The sequence below is a fragment of the Rhizophagus irregularis genome, chromosome 8, assembly GCF_026210795.1.
Source record: "Rhizophagus irregularis chromosome 8, complete sequence".
Taxonomy (NCBI): domain Eukaryota; kingdom Fungi; phylum Glomeromycota; class Glomeromycetes; order Glomerales; family Glomeraceae; genus Rhizophagus; species Rhizophagus irregularis.
Genome location: NC_089436.1, coordinates 4,331,603 through 4,350,683, shown reverse-complemented (window position 1 = coordinate 4,350,683; position 19,081 = coordinate 4,331,603). Strand labels below are relative to the sequence as shown.

Genomic DNA, 19,081 nt, shown 5'->3' with positions numbered 1-19,081 from the left:
TTTATGAATCTCACTAAACACAATCTATTGTTATTAAAAAATCTTTTATTAATTTATAAGTATACTTTTAAAAATAAACTCACTCACTATATCCAAAAGTACACTAGTTTTTTTATTAATATAATCTGATTCAGACCTATCAGATCGGACACCAGTTCAAATCAGAACAAATCTTAATCCAATCCGATCTATGCGGAATCTTAGCTGTAATGCCAGAAAAATTTAGATCAGATAATCAGATCAGATAATCTTTTTTTACTTTGATGAAGTAAAATGGTGAGTCTCATAATATTTTATTACGAAACTCCAATTTTTTTTCTAAAAAAATTTGAAACTTTTATTTATCACCTTTTTCTTTTTAGTGTGATCTAGCTAAAATAATAATTAAAAAAGGTGAATTTTAGAAATCTGTGATTACTAAGATTTTATTGTATTTTTAGGTAGAGAGGGTGCAAATACAAGCTGAAAATGCAATAAAATTTTAGTAATCACAAGTTTTAAAGTAAGTTTACTTATAAGTGACTCCTTAAAAATTTGTGTAACATTTATGCTTTAAAAGTTACTTATAAGTAAACTTACTTTAAAACTTGTGATTACTAAAATTTTATTGCATTTTCAGCTTGTATTTGCATCTTCTTTACCTGAAAATACAATAAAATTTTAGTAATCACAGGTTTCTAAAATTCATCTTTTTTTATTATTATTTTAACTAGATCACACTAAAAAGAAAATGGCGATAAAAAAACGTTTTTACCATTTTATATAATATATTATAAGTATTTCAACTTGTAAAGTTACAGGTATTTTATACAGTTTATAGTACACAAGTTTTTAAATTTTCTTTACTTTCACATTTATTTTTTAACTTCAGGTTATAATTTCATCATTTTAGCCAAATAAAATCAACTTTCTGCAGGATTGAAACTAATATTAATTTTCATAAATGTAGATATAGTACTTGAAGAAAATTACATTTTCTTGGTAATTTTAACTTTCTTCTTTGTTTTCTAATTTAGAGCGTAATATCTTCACTTTGATCAAATTAAATCAACTTTCTTTACTAATTGAAAGTTGTTCAGGCGGGTTGAAACTACTTGAATATTAATTTTCATAAATGTAGGTGTAGTACTTGAAGAAAATTGCATTTTTCTTGATGATATTAACTCTCTTTTCTGTTTTCTAATTTAGAGCGTAATATTACCACTTTAGTCAAATGAAATCAACTTTCTTTATTAATTGAAAGTTGTTCAGGCATGTTGAAACTACTTAAATATTAACTATCATGTATATCATAGGTGTAATACTTGAGAAAAATTTGCATTTTTCTCGATGATATTAACTCTCTTTTCTGTTTTTTAATTTAGAGAGTAATATTTCCATTTTGGACAAATGAAATCGACTTTATTTATTAATTGAAAGTTGTTCAGGCATGTTGAAACTAGTACTTGAATATTAATTTTCATGAATATAGGTGTAATACTTAAGGAAAATTGCATTTTTCTTGATGATATTAACTCTCTTCTCTGTTTTCTAATTTAGAGCGTGATATCTTCACTTTAGTCAAATGAAATCAACTTCCTTTGTTAATTGAATGTTGTTCAGGCAGGTTGAAACCACTTGAATATTAATTTTCATGAATGTAGGTGTAGTGCTTAGAGAAAATTGCATTTTTGTTGATGATATTAACTCTCTTTAATTTAGAGCGTAATATCTCCACTTTGAACAAATGAAATCAACTTCATTTATTAATTGAAAGTTGTTCAGGCAGGTTGAAACCACTTGAATATTAATTTTCATGAATGTAGGTATAGTACTTGGAGAAAATTGCATTTTTCTTGATGATATTAACTCTCTTTTCTGATTTCTAATTTAGAACATAATATCTCCATTTTGACCAAATGAAATCCTTCTTTTTGTTAATTGAAAGTTGTTCAGGCAGGTTGAAACCACTTGAATATTAATTTTCATGAATGTAGGTGAGTACTCAAAAAAAATTGCATTTTTCTTGAATTTTCTTTTTATTTTTACTTAAGTAAAGTGTTTACTAATATTTTGTCCTCTTTTTTTGTAAGTCCAGTGGTCTATTGGACTCCATTTGTAAAGTATAACCATTGAAAACAAAATTTTTTTATTTTTATTTGATAAACATTAAAGCTTATTTTACATATGGGGACACGCACAGCAAAACAAGGGGATAGGATCTAAAAATTTTTTTTTGAGATTTCATTACAACTGTAATTTTTGGATAAATTGGAGCATAATTATCATATAAACTTAAGAAATTTTTTTTTTGAGGCTATCCCCTTGTTTTGCTGTGCTTATCCCCATATATCATTTTTAACATTTTTTTTATATTATAATAAATGAATAAATGGAAATTATAAATATTACCCAATTAATAATTAATTTCATTATGTTAAACAACATAGACATGACATAAATAAATTTGTGTTAGATTTGTATTAAATTTCATTACATATGAATATAATTAAATTTATGATGTACGTGTATGTATGATTCTTAAAATTTACTTTTAATTTAATATACAATTTTTTATAAATAATTTAGATTTTTTATATTTAAAACAATTAAACCATATGCATGAGACTTTTAACAATTTAAATCATGGTATTGTTAATTTTATTTATAAATTGATATTTTACAAAAAATAATAATAATTCCATTAATTCTTATATTTTTTATAAAACTCAGCCAATTAACTTCAAATTTTATGACAATACAATAATATTTGTAATAATCCTTTTAATATTCTAATCATAACCATACATATATGTATATTTATTTATATATTAAAAACTCATTGTACCTAAAGTACACTAGTTTGAAACAATATAGTCAAGTTTCAGTGGTTTCTTATTATAAAATAAACTATATATTTACAGTTTTACCTTTAAAATCACACTTTAAATCACACTTTCTTTTGTAGACGCTACAATATAAACTCGCGAATCACACAAGAATCACACTCTAAGTACCTTAATCAAAGTTGTTGTTCAAGTAATGGGACGTGTAATAAGCGAGGATTTTAGGTAGAGGGTGGTGTATTTATTTTGTGATGACTATAATTTACAAGAAATTTCACAGCTGCTAAGAATTAGTAGGCCAACAGTACACAGAATCCTTAAATGTTATCGAAAATGGAGATACGTAATAAACCCATTTTTGCAACAAGCAGGAAGGAAAAAAATGTTTAGTGGATCTGATATGAAGGTTAGTTTATTTTATTATCTCTACTATCATGATTTTATTATGATTATTAATGTGAATATATTAATTTTTAGACTTTACAAGAAATTATTAAAGAACATCCTAATTATTATTTGGATGAAATTGTTGAAAAGGTTAGATACATATTGCAATTTATAGTATATTTCATTTGTTAAAAATATTTAGACTATTAATTAATCTATTCATTATTTATACATTAAAATCAAGTTGGAAAAAGCTGCAAAAGAAAGGAGTGAATTGTTAAGAGCTGATTATATTTTTACTATTGGAATGGAGTATCAGCAAGAACAATTAATCTTTTTAGATGAGACTGCTAAAGACGAAAGATCTTTGTCACGTACTTATGGGTATTCGTTTAAAAATCAAAGAGTATCTCAAAAAGTGGTTTTTTTGAGAGGTGTTAGGTATACTATTTTACCTGCACTTACGTTAGATGGATTCATTGCATGTGATATTATGAAAGGTAGTTGTTCTCAAGAAAGATTTTGTTCTTTTATTTTATCTCATATTGTAAGTATAATAATTTATGTTCGTGTTTATGTAACTCGTGTTTATGTGTTTATGTTTATAATTGCAATTTCTAATTGTTTTCAATTTATAGTTACCTTTTATGAATCCTATTCCTGGAAAAAACAGTGTACTGGTGATGGATAACGCCAAAATTCATCATAATGAAGAAATGATCAATGTAATAAAAAGTGTTAGTTGTAAAGTATTATTTCTTCCCCATATTCACCAGATTTTAATCCGATAGAACTAGCATTTTCTACAGTAAAAAGTTGGATTAAAAGAAATAAGGATTTTATGGAAACTTGTCCTGATCCTGAATTTGCTATTATAGCAGCATGCTCACAAATAACGCCTATAATGGCAAAATCTTTTTTTGAAAAATCAATTTATTTTTAATAAAATTTAAAAAATTTATATAGACAAAATCTTCAATTTATTTGTAATAAGCGAAAAATACATAGAATAAAGTGATTATTATTTTGTAGAAAATATTTATCACGTGTAATTTTGAAAAAAAAATCAAAATTGTGCATAGTTTTTCGCTGATCTACCTAATTTTTTTCTAATACCAATACTATTAATGCCTAATTTAATAAAATCACTATCATTTAGATCCAAAATATCTAGTACATCAATAGATTCATTTAAAAAGCTATCTAAAAAACATGTGAATCTTCCCTCACCATGTTAATTATCCAAATTTTGTAAAAATTCATCAATTTTTGGAATAGATTTTTCTGTTATAGCTGGAGTTTGAGAAGATAAAGCAGTTCGAGAAGGAGAAGATAAAGCAGCTTGAGAAGGAAAAGCAAATTGAGAAGGTAAAGCAACTTGAGAAGTTGAATAAGGATACATGGTGATTGTATATGAAAACAATGTATGTTGTAGTATAGATGCTTGAGGTGGTAAAGGTTGCGAATTACTTTGATTACTTCTTACAGTTTTATTAGCAAATATGGGAAAACTTGGTGGCGTATCAATTGTTGCTAAATTATGTTCCTAAATTATATTTGTAAATCATGAAAAAAGAAAAAAAAATTTAAAAAATAAATTTAAATTTAAATGCTATAAATAAAATACTGAACTTACGATTGAAGCTGCCCAGGTACTTAAATGTTGAGGCGTTAAAAATAAATGATGCGATCCAGTAACGTAACACGCTCTATCATGTTCATCACAATGATTTTTTTGAGTTAACAACATTATGTTTGTTGCAATTTTAGTCCTTTCATCAGAAAGATTTACTTCTTTTGGAATAGTATTTAATTTTTCTTTTTTTTTTCTTATGTTTGCACGGTATCAGTAGTATCAGTAGTATCGGTTATATCACCTACTTTTCTGAAATAAATAATTATTTAGTACAATTAAAGTATAAATTATATTATATGTCTATAAATAAATAATATTATTGTTATATAGCATACCTTCTTTTTGATTGAATTTTATCACTTTCATTTTCGTTAAACTTGATTGTAGCAAGCACCATCATCTCCTTTTTTCGTGAAATTGTGTTTTGATATTCTAACTGACAGAAATTTCTCCCAATCCTTTTCATCTGAAAGTTGAGTACCCAAACTTTTATCATTTACCTGTTTATATGTAATAATGTAATCGTTCAATCCATTGATCTGCTTGTTGCTGGATATGTAAATTCAAATCTTTTAAAAAATTTCTAAGGATAGATTTTTGAATAACTATCCATTTTGCAGGACTATTCTTCCCTTTTTGATTAATTACAACTAAGTTTAAAAGAAATTTCTGATACTCCATTATCCTTCTTTTTCACTAGATTCTGCTCCATAAGCTTCTTCACTAAATTCTTTTTCACTATGTTTAGTATTCTTTTCTTCAAAATCAGTCTGCATTGTTGCTTCTTCTTCATCTATATTACTATCCTCTATTATTAATTCAACTTCTTTCAGTACTTCTTTTAATTCCTTTTCATTTTTTTTTTAATCTTGCCATAAGATTATGGCATGTGACACATAAAGAAAAATTAAATTTAGACGAAAAGTTCAAATTATATGAAAAAATTTTATTTGCATCATTTATTTTATTCATTTGTGAAGGGCTATAAACTCTACTTGCTGTACTTGGATTATAAACTCCAGTATAATAATTTCTTGCATTATTTTTGCTCTTAAAACGCGGTCGTTCAGTTAAGTCACAACTACATTTTTTATTAAGCAGTTGTTTTTGACAACAAACATTTTTGACATAAGAAACAAGTACTGATCACATATATTCTTTCATATGGAACTTTTTCACGTATAGACCGTTTTGAACTCATTGTAAACCATTAAAAACGCGTATAGATTAATAGCGGGGTAAAAAATATTAATTTTAGTGTTACATTTGCATGTGATTTAATTAGTGTGTTTCACCTTGCAGATCATCAATTTCAACCATTTTGAAAACGGCAATAATTATAATTCCTTAGTCTACAATATAAATAAACAAAATTTTATTGTTGAAATATAGTAATGTTTCTACCATAATTGGGCACATTTTTGCAGAGTAAGAAATAAATTTTTAAAATATTTATTGATAAAACAATTTAAATTACTTAATTGAAGAGTTAAAATAAAATTATTAAAAATTCATTTGTTAGTTATTTCACGCAAGACAAAAAATTGAAAGTTAAATACTCCGATCATCAAAGTTTTGATGACCTAACTTAAATTAGATGTAAAATGATCGACAGTTACAGTACCTTCGGCGTTCAGTGATACCATGTTTATAAATAGTTAAACAAAAAAAAAATTATTTATAAATAAGCTAGACATAAATAGTTGAAACAAAAAAATAAATTATTTCTTCAATTTTCGAAAAGCATAAATTTAAATTCCGCAGTAATAATTTTTTTTTTGTACCTACCCTATAAGAAATATGTATACGGAAAGGAAACGTTTTGTATACATTTTATGTACGTTTCTATAGATTCCGTATACAAATTCCGTATATTTAATAAGCAATTCATTTTTGAACATTTTTTAAAAAAACTAATGTATACGAAATGTATACGGAAAAAATTAATCATACGGAATGTATACGGAATTTTTAAACTTAATATTTTTAGAAAATAATTTTACAAAAATCTCGTAACATAACACGAGATCACGTGATTGTTTATTGTTTTGTTATGATACGTTTTTTGTTTTTTATATAAACCCTTACTTTGATGAGTTTGATCTTCCGATCTTCCTTTCTGTCTTTCCCTTCCTTCTCTTTTCTCTTGTTTTATTTTTGTTATTTTTTCTAAATTTTTCTTCTTTTTTCGTCACCCCCCCTTTTAAAAATAATTTTTTTTTCGTACCTCACTTTAAATTTTTTTTTTCATCACTCTCTCCTTTAAAAAAAAATTTTTTTTCGTCACTCCCTTAAAAAAAAAATTTTTTTTTTGATTTTATTCTTTTATTCCCACTCTTCTTTTTTTTAAAAAAAATTTTCTTCTTTCTATTTCTATTTCCTCTTTATAAAAAATTTTTATTTTTCTAACTTTGACGTCCTCCCTTTAAAAAAAAAATTTTTTTTAACTTTCCTAACTTCGTTACTCTCTTTTTAAAAAAATTTTTTTTTTGATTTATTCTTTAGAATTTTGCTAACTTTCTCTCCGGGAGATGTCACCTAGGTGATGTCACCTGTACTAAAAATTAAAATTTATAACTGTAAATTTCACTTTTTAATTTTTGAATTTTGCAAGCAATTTTTATTTCATGTAAATTACAAATAAAGAATTTATTTTTCAAAGTTTCCGTTATATATTTGAGTAAGTTTTATTTCTTTAAAAAGATTTGTAATAAATTTTAGATTATAAGTTAGGACATCGAGGTGCATAATGACCGGGTTGTTTACATTTTTGACAAAGCCTTGAACGTTTTTGAACACTTGAGCCTTGTTCTATAGTATTCGTAACATCTTGCATTGCTTGCAATTTCCTTTTTTGTGATTTTTTTGTAACTTCACCACCTGATTTATAACGATTTGGCTGACGTCCTTTATGTTGTGTGCGTAACGGATCACCAATTACCATGTTTTCAACGCTATCTTGTTGATCAGAAAGATCCTCTTTTGTTTCTTCAATAAAAACTTTCAATTGAGTGACAAATTCTTCTACTTTATCTGCACGAACTGCATAATCAAGTGCCTTTTTAGCATAACCCATGCCAAATCCATATTTTTGTTTCGGACCTTGCATTTGCATAATATCAGGCATTTTCCTAATTCTTTCAAGATGTGAGAATGATATTGACTGTAATGGAGTCTGTTCTGATATATCTGATTCAACTTTTCCAATTTGATATGATGGTATTGAAGCATGATCTTGGTTAAGAATAAACTTCTTATCATTATACCAGCGTCGTGGAATTAGTGTAATATGAAAATGAGCATGGGCTGAATAGGACATTACGCGAAAAAAATGTCTGCATACAATTCCACGATTAATAAGCCATAAGCAAGTACACAAATGAGAACCATCGTCAAGTAGAATTACATATTGTGAGGATAATTGTTGACCACGATGTCTTATTACCTTCCAAACTTCCATAATGCTACTTTGAGGTATATTTTCTAGCAAAGAAGCAAATAAAGATTGCGGCTGATCGTACTCATCCTCTCTACCTAATCTTTCATGATAAAAATCATCTCTCACCTATAAAATGAAATAAAAATGCAAGTTTTAATTAACAATTTCATTTACTTTCTTAAAAGTTGATTGTTTTTACCTCTAATAATGGTAGCCAATCAGTAACTAACGTCACATCATAGCAGAGTGATTGAGATATCTGGTCTCGTTGCTTTTGAAGAATTTGTGGCGTAAGAAAGTCTTGTAACAACTCATTTAGGTTTGGAAAATATTCATTTAATATAGTTGGTAAGCCTTTTGTTGGGATTTCATTTTTAAATTCAGTTATTGTTGCTCTTTTTGATTGATTATCAAATGCAGCTTGAACTTCTTTAACAACATCACTTAAATGGGAAGCACGAGAAAGTTTTTCCTTAATGATCTTATTAGAAACTTCAGCACGTTGAGAACTTTGAACACCTGCAGTAAAGTTTCGATTAATAGCATAACATGCCCAACTAGTTTTGCAAGAATATAAAACACGAGTGAGATATGGTTGACAAATAGGATATTTGTTAAGAAGTTCATTCCATTTAATCTCAAACTGTCTATGACATAAGGAATTTCGAACAGTCAAAAATTCAGAGCGAAAGGATTCAAAACTATCTCTTAATTTTCCTTTAAGCTTTTTTCTTAAATTCAAGTCAATATGAAAAATACAAAGTAGGTGCCGTGTATCCTGATAATTACTTCTAACAGCAGATATTAAAGCCGGATCAGCATCAGAGTACAACACTATTGGTGTAACATTGCAAGCATCTCGCAACTCTTGCAAAATCCAAGAAAATGTTGCTTCTGTTTCATCCTCTATAATTGCAGCACCTACTATCAAATTCCTAAAATTATTGTCAACAACAGTAATTAACAACAATATCATATCAAATTGGTTGGTTTGTGATGTTGAATCAATGATAACAACATCGTGATATCTTTCATAGAAGCGGATCTGTTCAGGTGACATCCAAAAGAGAGAATTAAGTCTTCTTTCATCTGTATCAAAGCGTGGCTTTACTAACCATAATGGATTTTTTTCTTTTTCTAAATACAGATTATTAAGGACCTGACATGCATCATTTCTAGAAGGTGTCATTTGCAATTTAAATTTTTGAATAGCGTTGCTTAGATCTTTTTTATTAATAGTTTTGTTTGGAAAAGAAGCAACAAGCAGGTTATATTGGCTTGGTATACCCATTTTACCATGAATCATCCAAAATTTAATCTTTTCAAGCATCTCTTCTGTAAGTTTTCGAAATTTTGGAGCTATTTCACCAACAAGAGGATTCATTGAATGATTGTGTTCTCCAATAACACTGTTAATACGAACACCTTTTTCTTTTTTAGGAAATGCTAAATTTGTATGCCAGGTACAACCAATCATTTCTGAATCTCTATCTCGCCTATTCTCAGCTAAAACAACCTTTTCAGATTCATGTACATTAGCATGGGAACATTCAAATGTTCTCCTTCTTGTAATATTATTATCATGTGGATCAGGTATACGTCTCTTTTTGCGAAGACAGAAGCCTTGTTGTTTCGCATAATCATCAAGGTAAGATTCAGCTTTTGCCCAGGTCTCAAATATCATTCCTGCTTTCAATTCTAATCCATCTCCTTGCTCCATAATGTCATTATCACTATCACTCTGTTCAATTTCAATTAGGTAATCACAAATACAAACATTATTATCAGAAGTAGTATCAACTTCCTCATAGGTTTCCACATCACAATCTGTTCCACTTTCACGAAGATCAGAAGAGTGGCGTACAGAAGTATTAGAAAAATCAGAACAATTATTTTCACAATAATTATAATCAAAACAGAATTCCATATTAGAGATTTAGAGCAGATAAATCAGCTTTTAAAGTCAAGACACGAGCAGCACGAAAATAAGAATTTTTTTAAAATGATGATAACAATCACACGATATCAAAGATAAACAAGGTTCAAATAACCTTCAAAGAAAATTAATAAAAATTAATTGTGGTTTAGTATAGCAAACAATAACAAATAACGCGTTTAAAAAAAAGAAAAATATGTGGGAAAATAAGAGAAAGTTTATTTTATTGAGCTTATTACAAATTGATCTGATTTATAATCAGAAAATGGCATCATCAAATTTAACAACTCCAACGAACCCAAACCTTACTAACCCTAATCCCCTAACCCTAATCCTAATCCCCTAATCCTAATCCCCTAATCCTAATCCCCTAATCCTAATCCCCTAATCCTAATCCCCTAATCCTAATCCCCTAATCCTAATCCCCTAATCCTAATCCCCTAATCCTAATCCCCTAATCCTAATCCCCTAATCCTAATCCCCTAATCCTAATCCCCTAATCCTAATCCCCTAATCCTAATCCCCTAATCCTAATCCCTAACCCTAATCCTAACCCTAACCCTAACCCTAACCCTAACCCTAACTAATCTAAATCGAGTGATGTAATATACGTTAGCAAATTTACCAGATTCACATGATTTAATTTTACATAGGTGATGTCACCTGGGTTAAATCACATGGGGAGAAAACTAGTCTTATACTATTCTTTATTCCCCTTTCTTTTTTATTTATATTTATCTCTTTTTTTATTTCATAGGCCAGCAGATTTTTTTTTGTGAGAAGACTCAGTTTCTTTTTTCTTTTTTGTAGATCAGTTTGGAAGTCCTTTCCTTTTTGTAGGATTGTTCAGGATTTTTTTCTTTTTTTAGGTCAGTTCAAATTTTCTTTTTTTTTTTTTTTGTAAGTTGGGTTCAGATTCTTTTCTTTTTGTAGGTTGTTTCAGTTTTGTTGCTTCAGAGTCTTCTTTTTTTGTAGGTCAGTTTTGGATTTATTTTGTTGTTTTGGTTTCTTTTTCATCAGATGCTTCATAATTCTTTTCATTTATGTAGGGTTTCTTTTTCATCAGATGCTTCATAATTCTTTTCATTTATGTAGGTCAGACATTCTGGAGTTCTCTTTCTTTTTTTGTAGGAATACTGACCTTTGGTGACTTGGACGATTGCAGATACTATATGAAGGGGGGTTTTGTTTCCAATTAAGTTAGACGTTCTTATGTTTCTTTTTTTGTTTTTTTTAGGTTTGACTCCAAATGAACCTGAACTTATAGATAATTTTGGTTGCAATAGGTGGTTTTAATAAGGAGGAATTTTCATAATGTATTTGTATTTTGTTTATTTTTTATTTTTTATTTAATTTAATAAAGTAAAATTAGATTTATGTAAATATAATTATAGTAAACTGTAATACAAATAGTAAATTCAGTGACCAAATCGTATAAATTTCGTGATAAAATCAGTGATCAAATCATGTAAATTCCATATGAATTCCGTGCAAATTCTGTATCCAAACCATATTTTTAGTGATACGGAATTGTGCATTTTTCCGTATCCTATTATGATACGTTATTTCTAAGGAAAAAAATCGTATAAAAACTTTATAAAAAACTTATCCAATTTTTTTATAGGGCTAACAATGTCTAATAATAACGCTGAACTTGTTAGCAATTCAAATGATTGGAATAAATGGATTGAAGAAGCGATTTCTAAAAAACTTATTAAGTATTATGAGTATAACCAATTTTATAATATTCAAGAAATTGGTTCCGGTGGTTTTGGAAAAGTTTGTCGTGCTAATTGGAAGAATTCTCATAAGCGTTATGCAATAAAATCTTTTTTTAATATCAATGATGCTACAGTCAAAGCATTAGTTCGTGAGGTAATAATAATATCAAACATTTTTCATTACTATTATAAATATTTAAGTTTTTTGACGTAATAATTTATTTATTAACTAGATTCAACTTCAACGTGAAGTTGATGTTCATGATAATGTTATTCGTTTTTATGGTGTCACAACTTCGATTAAGGGTATGATATATTCTAATATTATTTATTTCATAAAATATAATAATTAGTTAATTAATAAGAATTTTTTTTTTTTTAAAGAAAACCAAAGAAAAGAATATTCATTGGTGATAGAATATGCTGAAAATGGTACCCTCCGAAAATATTTGAAAGAAAATTTTGAAAATCTCACTTGGGACAATAAATTTAATCTCGCATTTCAATTGGTTTATGCAGTATCATGTTTGCATGATAAAGGGATCGTGCACCGTGATTTGGTAGATATTTTACAATTTATTATGTGTTTTATTTTAATGATTCTCTTATTTTAACGTTAATTTAATATTGATAGCACTCCAATAACGTGTTAGTCCATCAGAATACTATTAAGCTAGCAGATTTTGGTTTATCAAAAAGAATTGAGGAAACATCTAACCCTCAATCGAGAACATTTGGATTAATTCCTTACGCTGATCCAAAAAGCTTTAATAGAAGTACAACGAATTTATACTTATTAAATAAAAAAAGTGATGTTTATAGCATTGGAGTATTACTATGGGAGATATCTAGTGGTCAGCCTCCTTTTCATGGTATACCGTATGATGTTGGTTTGGCTCTAAGTATTCTACAAGGACTCAGAGAGACACCTATTCCAAATACGTCTATAGATTATATAAAAATTTATACCGGTAAATACAATTTAACTATTACTTATAAACAATGTTGTTTTAATTAATTAAAGACGTTCTTTATTGTAGATTGTTGGAATAATGAACCTGATAATCGTCCAACTATTAATCAAGTAGTTGATGAATTAAAAGTACTTATAATAAAAGAAACATAAATATAAAGGATTTTCACTTATATGATCAACTTATTCAAAATTTTAATATGATAAATACAAAAGAAATAGAATCTCCAATGTCATTAAGTAACCAATTTGGGGATAATTTTAATATAATAGTTAATAATATGTTCAATTTTTTTAATAATTATGGTAATAATATAGGAAAACAAAAGGTCTTAAGTTATTTTGACGAACAAAATATAACTTTACAAGAGATTAATAATTTATTATTAAATGATCAAAATAACTCAAATTCTATTTACTTACTTGGAAAATTTAATCATTTAGGAATTGGAATTAGTGTTAATAATAAAAAAGCATTTGAGTTATATCAAAAGGCAGCAAAATTAGGAAATGCATTTGGAATAAATAATTTAGGAAATTGTTATGAAAATGGAATTGGTACTGATATTGACAAGAAAAAAGCATTTGAATTATATCAAAAGGCAGTAGAATTAGGAAATGCATTTGGAATAAATAATTTAGGATGTTGTTATGAAAATGGAATTGGTACTGATATTGATAAGAAAAAAGCATTTGAATTATATCAAAAGGCAGCAGAATTAGGAAATGCATTTGGAATAAATAATTTAGGATGTTGTTATGAAAATGGAATTGGTACTGATATTGATAAGAAAAAAGCATTTGAATTATATCAAAAGGCAGCAGAATTAGGAAATGCATTTGGAATAAGTAATCTAGGATATTGTTATCAATATGGAATTGAAACTTATATTGATTATCAAAAGGCATTTGAATTATATCAAAAGGCTGCAGAATTGGGAAATGCATTTGGAATAAATAATTTAGGAAATTGTTATGAAAATGGAATTGGTACTGATATTGACAATAAAATAGCATTTGAATTATATCAAAAAGCAGCAGAATTAGGAAATGCATTTGGAATAAATAATTTAGGACGTTGTTATGAAAATGGAATTGGTACTGATATTGATAAGAAAAAAGCATTTGAATTATATCAAAAGGCAGCAAAATTAGGAAATGCATTTGGAATAAGTAATCTAGGATATTGTTATCAATATGGAATTGAAACTTATATTGATTATCAAAAGGCATTTGAATTATATCAAAAGGCTGCAGAATTGGGAAATGCATTTGGAATAAATAATTTAGGAAATTGTTATGAAAATGGAATTGGTACTGATATTGATTATCAAAAGGCATTTGAATTATATCAAAAGGCTGCAGAATTGGGAAATGCACTTGGAATAAATAATTTAGGATGTTGTTATGAAAATGGAATTGGTACTGATATTGATTATCAAAAGGCATTTGAATTATATCAAAAGGCAGCAGAATTAGGAAATGCATTTGGAATAAATAATTTAGGATGTTGTTATGAAAATGGAATTGGTACTGATATTGATAAGAAAAAAGCATTTGAATTATATCAAAAGGCAGCAAAATTAGGAAATGCATTTGGAATAAGTAATCTAGGATATTGTTATCAATATGGAATTGAAACTTATATTGATTATCAAAAGGCATTTGAATTATATCAAAAGGCTGCAGAATTGGGAAATGCATTTGGAATAAATAATTTAGGAAATTGTTATGAAAATGGAATTGGTACTGATATTGATTATCAAAAGGCATTTGAATTATATCAAAAGGCTGCAGAATTAGGAAATGCATTTGGAATAAATAATTTAGGATGTTGTTATGAAAATGGAATTGGCACTGATATTGACAAATTTGAATTATATAAAAAGGCAGCAAAATTAGGAAATACATTTGGAATAAGTAATCTAGGATATTTTTATCAATACGGAATTGAAACTTACATTGATTATCATAAAGCATTTGAATTATATCAAAAGGCAGCAAAATTAGGACTTGCACTTGGAATAAATAATTTGGGAAATTGTTATGAAAATGGAATTGGTACTGATATTGATTATCAAAAGGCATTTGAATTATATCAAAAGGCTGCAGAATTAGGAAATGCACTTGGAATAAATAATTTGGGAAATTATTATGAAAATGGAATTGGTACTGATATTGATTATCAAAAGGCATTTGAATTATATCACAAGGCTGCAGAATTAGGAAATGCATTTGGAATAAATAATTTAGGACATTGTTATGAAAATGGAATTGGCACTGATATTGATTATCAAAAGGCATTTGAATTATATCAAAAGGCTGCAGAATTAGGAAATGCATTTGGAATAAGTAATCTAGGATATTATTATCAATATAGAATTGAAACTTATATTGATTATCAAAAGGCATTTGAATTATATCAAAAGGCAGCAGAATTAGGAAATGCATTTGGAGTAAATAATTTAGGATGTTGTTATGAAAATGGAATTGGAACTGATATTGATTATCAAAAGGCATTTGAATTATATCAAAAGGCTGCAGAATTAGGAAATGCATTTGGAATAAATAATTTAGGACGTTGTTATGAAAATGGAATTGGTACTGATATTGGCAAGAAAAAAGCATTTGAATTATATCAAAAGGCAGCAAAATTAGGAAATACATTTGGAATAAATAATTTAAGACGTTGTTATGAAAATGGAATTGGTACTGATATTAACAGGAAAAAAGCATTTGAATGATATCAAAAGGCGACAAAATTAGAATTATCAATATGAAATTGGAATTTATATTGATTATCAAAAGGCATTTGAATTATATTGTAAAGCTGCAGATTTAGGAAATGTATCAGCACAATATAGTATATAATGTATAAGAATGGAAAGGAAATTCAAGATGCTCAATATAAGTTGGAAGAACTTAAAAATAAATAATAGAAAATAAAGAACAATTTATATAGAGTAAATTAATATTATTATATTGCTAAGTTAATATTGTACTTTGTATCATAATAAGACATAAGCTTTATGTTACTAATTTATCCTTTATAAACTTTATACAGTAAAATTTATATTACATTTTATATTTTGATTGCAATACATAGTATAGTGCATGTCATGTAATAAAATTCAAGAGCAAATTTTTTTTATTATGATAGCAATATTAAAAATTATGGTTCTGTATAGTTATTAATTATATGGTTTATGTAACCAAAATCGGCTAAAATAAATTTTATTGGTTAAAATTGATGATTTTTGAATCCATAATTCTGGCCAAATTTTGCTTAATTCCGGCCAATTTTATAATGCTTGCCTAAATTTGATAAAAATTGAAAAATGAAGTTTAAATGTAACATCACAAAATAACCTTCAAACTAAATATAGAAAACAAGGGCATTGCTAAATCTAGCAAATATTAATGAGCGGAGTTTCACAACATTTTTAATTGACCCAAAATTCTACCCTAATTCTGTTAAGATGACAATCACTAGTGGTGAGATTTAGCAATACTCTATTTTATTTGCTAAAAATAAGGAATAAAGGGAAAAATTTGAAATTTGTCAAATATAGTTAGTGCTCCGCAAAATTCGGGTCTAACCCGGATAATTCAACCCGAGTGAATTTTAAATCGGGTCGGTACTAATAATTTTAATAACCCATGACCGCATGACCCGACCCGTCGGGTCGGGTTATTCATTTCCTTGACTCGGGTTTTGACCCGAATTAGACCCGGATGATCATTAAAATCACTGATTACATATTGATTACGCGTTAATATTGATTAATTTTATATAATTTTGTTGGATGAATGAGGTAGTATAGCGAAAATTGCTAGAGACACCTTGCAATTACAGATATGTGTATGAATTATTATTATTAATTATTAATATTACATTAGCTAATAAGTTGATTTTGATAATTAATAAAGCAACCAGTGTTCCAGTAGAAAGAGTATTTGCCGGTGGAACCGATTTGATAGCTGCAAAAGGATGTAGCCTTAAAGCATGTGTTTAGAGTTCTGGCAGATATAAAATAGTCAAATTTCTGTTAAAGCAAGTGATACAATTTCGATTTTATAGTTCAAATATAAAGCAATAAATAAACAGGAATTGAAGATATCTTTAAATTCGTGCTTAGCTTTAGTTTTAATAATAAAAAGTTGAGTGACCTATATGATCATCTTTTAGATCAATTACCTTGCGTTATTGAAAAAGTTATGTTTGAAAAAATATTTTTGATATATTACTAAGCATACAGCAATGAAAATTACTAAAATTTCGGGTTTAACCCGGGTTATTCGAATTAAATATACTCGGGTCAGGTTAAAATCAGATCATTTCTATTTTTGCCGGGTTGAGTCAGATATATTCTCCAAACCCAACCGAATCTGACCCGGTAGGAGCACTAAATATAGTAAATAATTTAAAATTTCAAATTGAGATGGAAAGTATTTTATATAATTTTATAACAAAAATAAGCTTAAAAAAATATTACTCAAATAAATTTTCAAATAAACCAGTATCTATAAGAAAAATTTTCCTCTTTTTCATTATATATTTGTATAATAGTATTATAAATTCTTTATTATTTCAATGATTTTAATTACAAAACAAACTATTTTCTAATTTAAAGAACAATTTGAATATAAAAAAAAAAATTTCGTGTTAAAATAAATAGGAATCTAATATTAAACAAAAGTGGATTTAATTTTTTTAATTTAAAACAAATATATTATCCAAAAATAAATCTAATAATACTCTTTCCTTCTTTTTTTCCTATAATAAATAAAATTTTATCATTATTTCATATTAAAAATAGAGTAAATTTGATGAATTCAATAATAAACGAAAATCTAATTGGGTAAACCACAATTTTTTTTAGTTATTACAATAACAAAAAAAATATTTTCCAAATAAAAAACAGTGTTACGATAACATGTAATTGGACTAGAAATAATATTAAATTGGTAACGGTTATTCGGTAAATCAGAAAATTCAGAACAATAATTTATATTAAATTTGCTTAAACCTGACAACGCTGTTATAAGAGAAATCGATCATGAGATTATAATACCTTTAACGTAATATTTAATCAAGTCAATTCCATAACAAAATTGTTTATAAGGGGTATAAAAATTATAATCAGACTTGTCCTAGTAAAATATATTAATAATAAAGTTAATTCCTTTTTGTATAACCAAAACGGCCAAATAAAGAGGTCGTCTAAAGCGGAGCAGAGTCACGTGACTTAACCAATTATTACAAGCCACAAGCCACGATGTCAAAAAAATTTTTCCATGAAAAAAATTTTTTTTTTTAATCGTTCATATTAAAAAAAAATAAAATAAAACTAAAAAAAACCATAAAAATTTCGCAAAAAAATCATGAAATTTTCATGAAAAATAACGAAAAAGCGAATTTTTCTTTAGAAAAACCATTGAAATTTCAAAAAATACCATGAAAAAAAACAAAAAATACCATGAAAAAAACGAAAAAAATCAAATTTCAAAAAAATAAACCACCAAATTTTCACGAATATTTTATTATAATTATTTAAATTGTATGATAATAGGATTTAAAGAGGCTTCTAATATAGAAATAAAAGCCTCTGTTCTCTCAGCATTACCCCCCTTTTCAACACTCCAGTATCTATCGCGGACTCTTTCAGTCAATTCGAACACAGTAAATTTCCGACTTTCGGCTTTTTTTTGTTGTTCTGTTTGTACAAACTCTATCACTAATTCACGATGTTCATATACTTCAAACCCGCTCTCCTCAAATATTTTCTGAAACATTCTCCATACATCAGTAGTTAATAATTTCACGTCTCCATACATATGTTCGTGAAAAATATGTTTGCACGGTAATAAGTATCGATTGCGAAACAAACAGTGACAATCAAGTGAAGTCAAACCCGGTGCACCTTTACCTTTCTCCAATCTATCCATTACGGCACAGGCCTCTTTAATAAGTAGATGTTGAAATGGTAAGGGGAATTTGTGAATCTCCTCGATAATATCCTTTTCTACACCATAAGCTGATACTTTTTTGACACGAAAGTCGAAGGCGGCACTTTTGGAATCAGATTGTTTTTTACAATCAATGGCAACGATATTATGGACGGCACCTAAGATGAATGAATAAACAAAAAGTGAGTGTCTGA

The 19,081-nt window shown here is 27.3% G+C and overlaps 5 protein-coding genes across 6 annotated transcripts; 3 read left to right on the top strand and 2 right to left on the bottom strand.

Annotated features, from left to right (window-relative positions):
• Positions 1 to 3,207: 3,207 nt before the first annotated feature.
• On the top strand, positions 3,208 to 3,903 carry OCT59_028832 (uncharacterized protein; the record flags this gene model as incomplete). The annotated part of the gene is made up of 4 exons (XM_066147595.1): positions 3,208 to 3,231; positions 3,303 to 3,362; positions 3,457 to 3,759; positions 3,886 to 3,903. 4 exons carry the CDS (start codon positions 3,208 to 3,210, stop codon positions 3,901 to 3,903), a joined length of 405 nt encoding a protein of 134 aa, XP_065994290.1.
• A 543-nt stretch (positions 3,904 to 4,446) lies between these two features.
• OCT59_028831 (uncharacterized protein) lies at positions 4,447 to 4,962 on the bottom strand (the record flags this gene model as incomplete). The annotated part of the gene is made up of 2 exons (XM_025332428.2): positions 4,447 to 4,758; positions 4,849 to 4,962. The coding sequence occupies 2 exons, from the start codon at positions 4,960 to 4,962 to the stop codon at positions 4,447 to 4,449; spliced, it is 426 nt and encodes a 141-aa protein (XP_025172079.2).
• A 566-nt stretch (positions 4,963 to 5,528) lies between these two features.
• Positions 5,529 to 5,888, bottom strand: OCT59_028830 (uncharacterized protein; the record flags this gene model as incomplete). The annotated part of the gene is made up of 2 exons (XM_066147594.1): positions 5,529 to 5,696; positions 5,853 to 5,888. The coding sequence occupies 2 exons, from the start codon at positions 5,886 to 5,888 to the stop codon at positions 5,529 to 5,531; spliced, it is 204 nt and encodes a 67-aa protein (XP_065994289.1).
• A 5,967-nt stretch (positions 5,889 to 11,855) lies between these two features.
• OCT59_028829 (uncharacterized protein) lies at positions 11,856 to 13,070 on the top strand (the record flags this gene model as incomplete). Its single annotated transcript, XM_066147593.1, has 5 exons — positions 11,856 to 12,098; positions 12,178 to 12,250; positions 12,329 to 12,504; positions 12,579 to 12,915; positions 12,985 to 13,070. 5 exons carry the CDS (start codon positions 11,856 to 11,858, stop codon positions 13,068 to 13,070), a joined length of 915 nt encoding a protein of 304 aa, XP_065994288.1.
• A 47-nt stretch (positions 13,071 to 13,117) lies between these two features.
• OCT59_028828 (uncharacterized protein) lies at positions 13,118 to 15,661 on the top strand (the record flags this gene model as incomplete). Of its 2 annotated transcripts, XM_066147591.1 has the most annotated exons (2): positions 13,118 to 13,583; positions 13,628 to 13,662. In XM_066147591.1, the coding sequence occupies 2 exons, from the start codon at positions 13,118 to 13,120 to the stop codon at positions 13,660 to 13,662; spliced, it is 501 nt and encodes a 166-aa protein (XP_065994286.1). The 2 variants fall into 2 exon arrangements, with proteins under 2 accessions (XP_065994286.1, XP_065994287.1); XM_066147592.1 differs by having other exon boundaries at positions 13,118 to 15,661.
• Between the last annotated feature and the right edge of the window lie 3,420 nt (positions 15,662 to 19,081).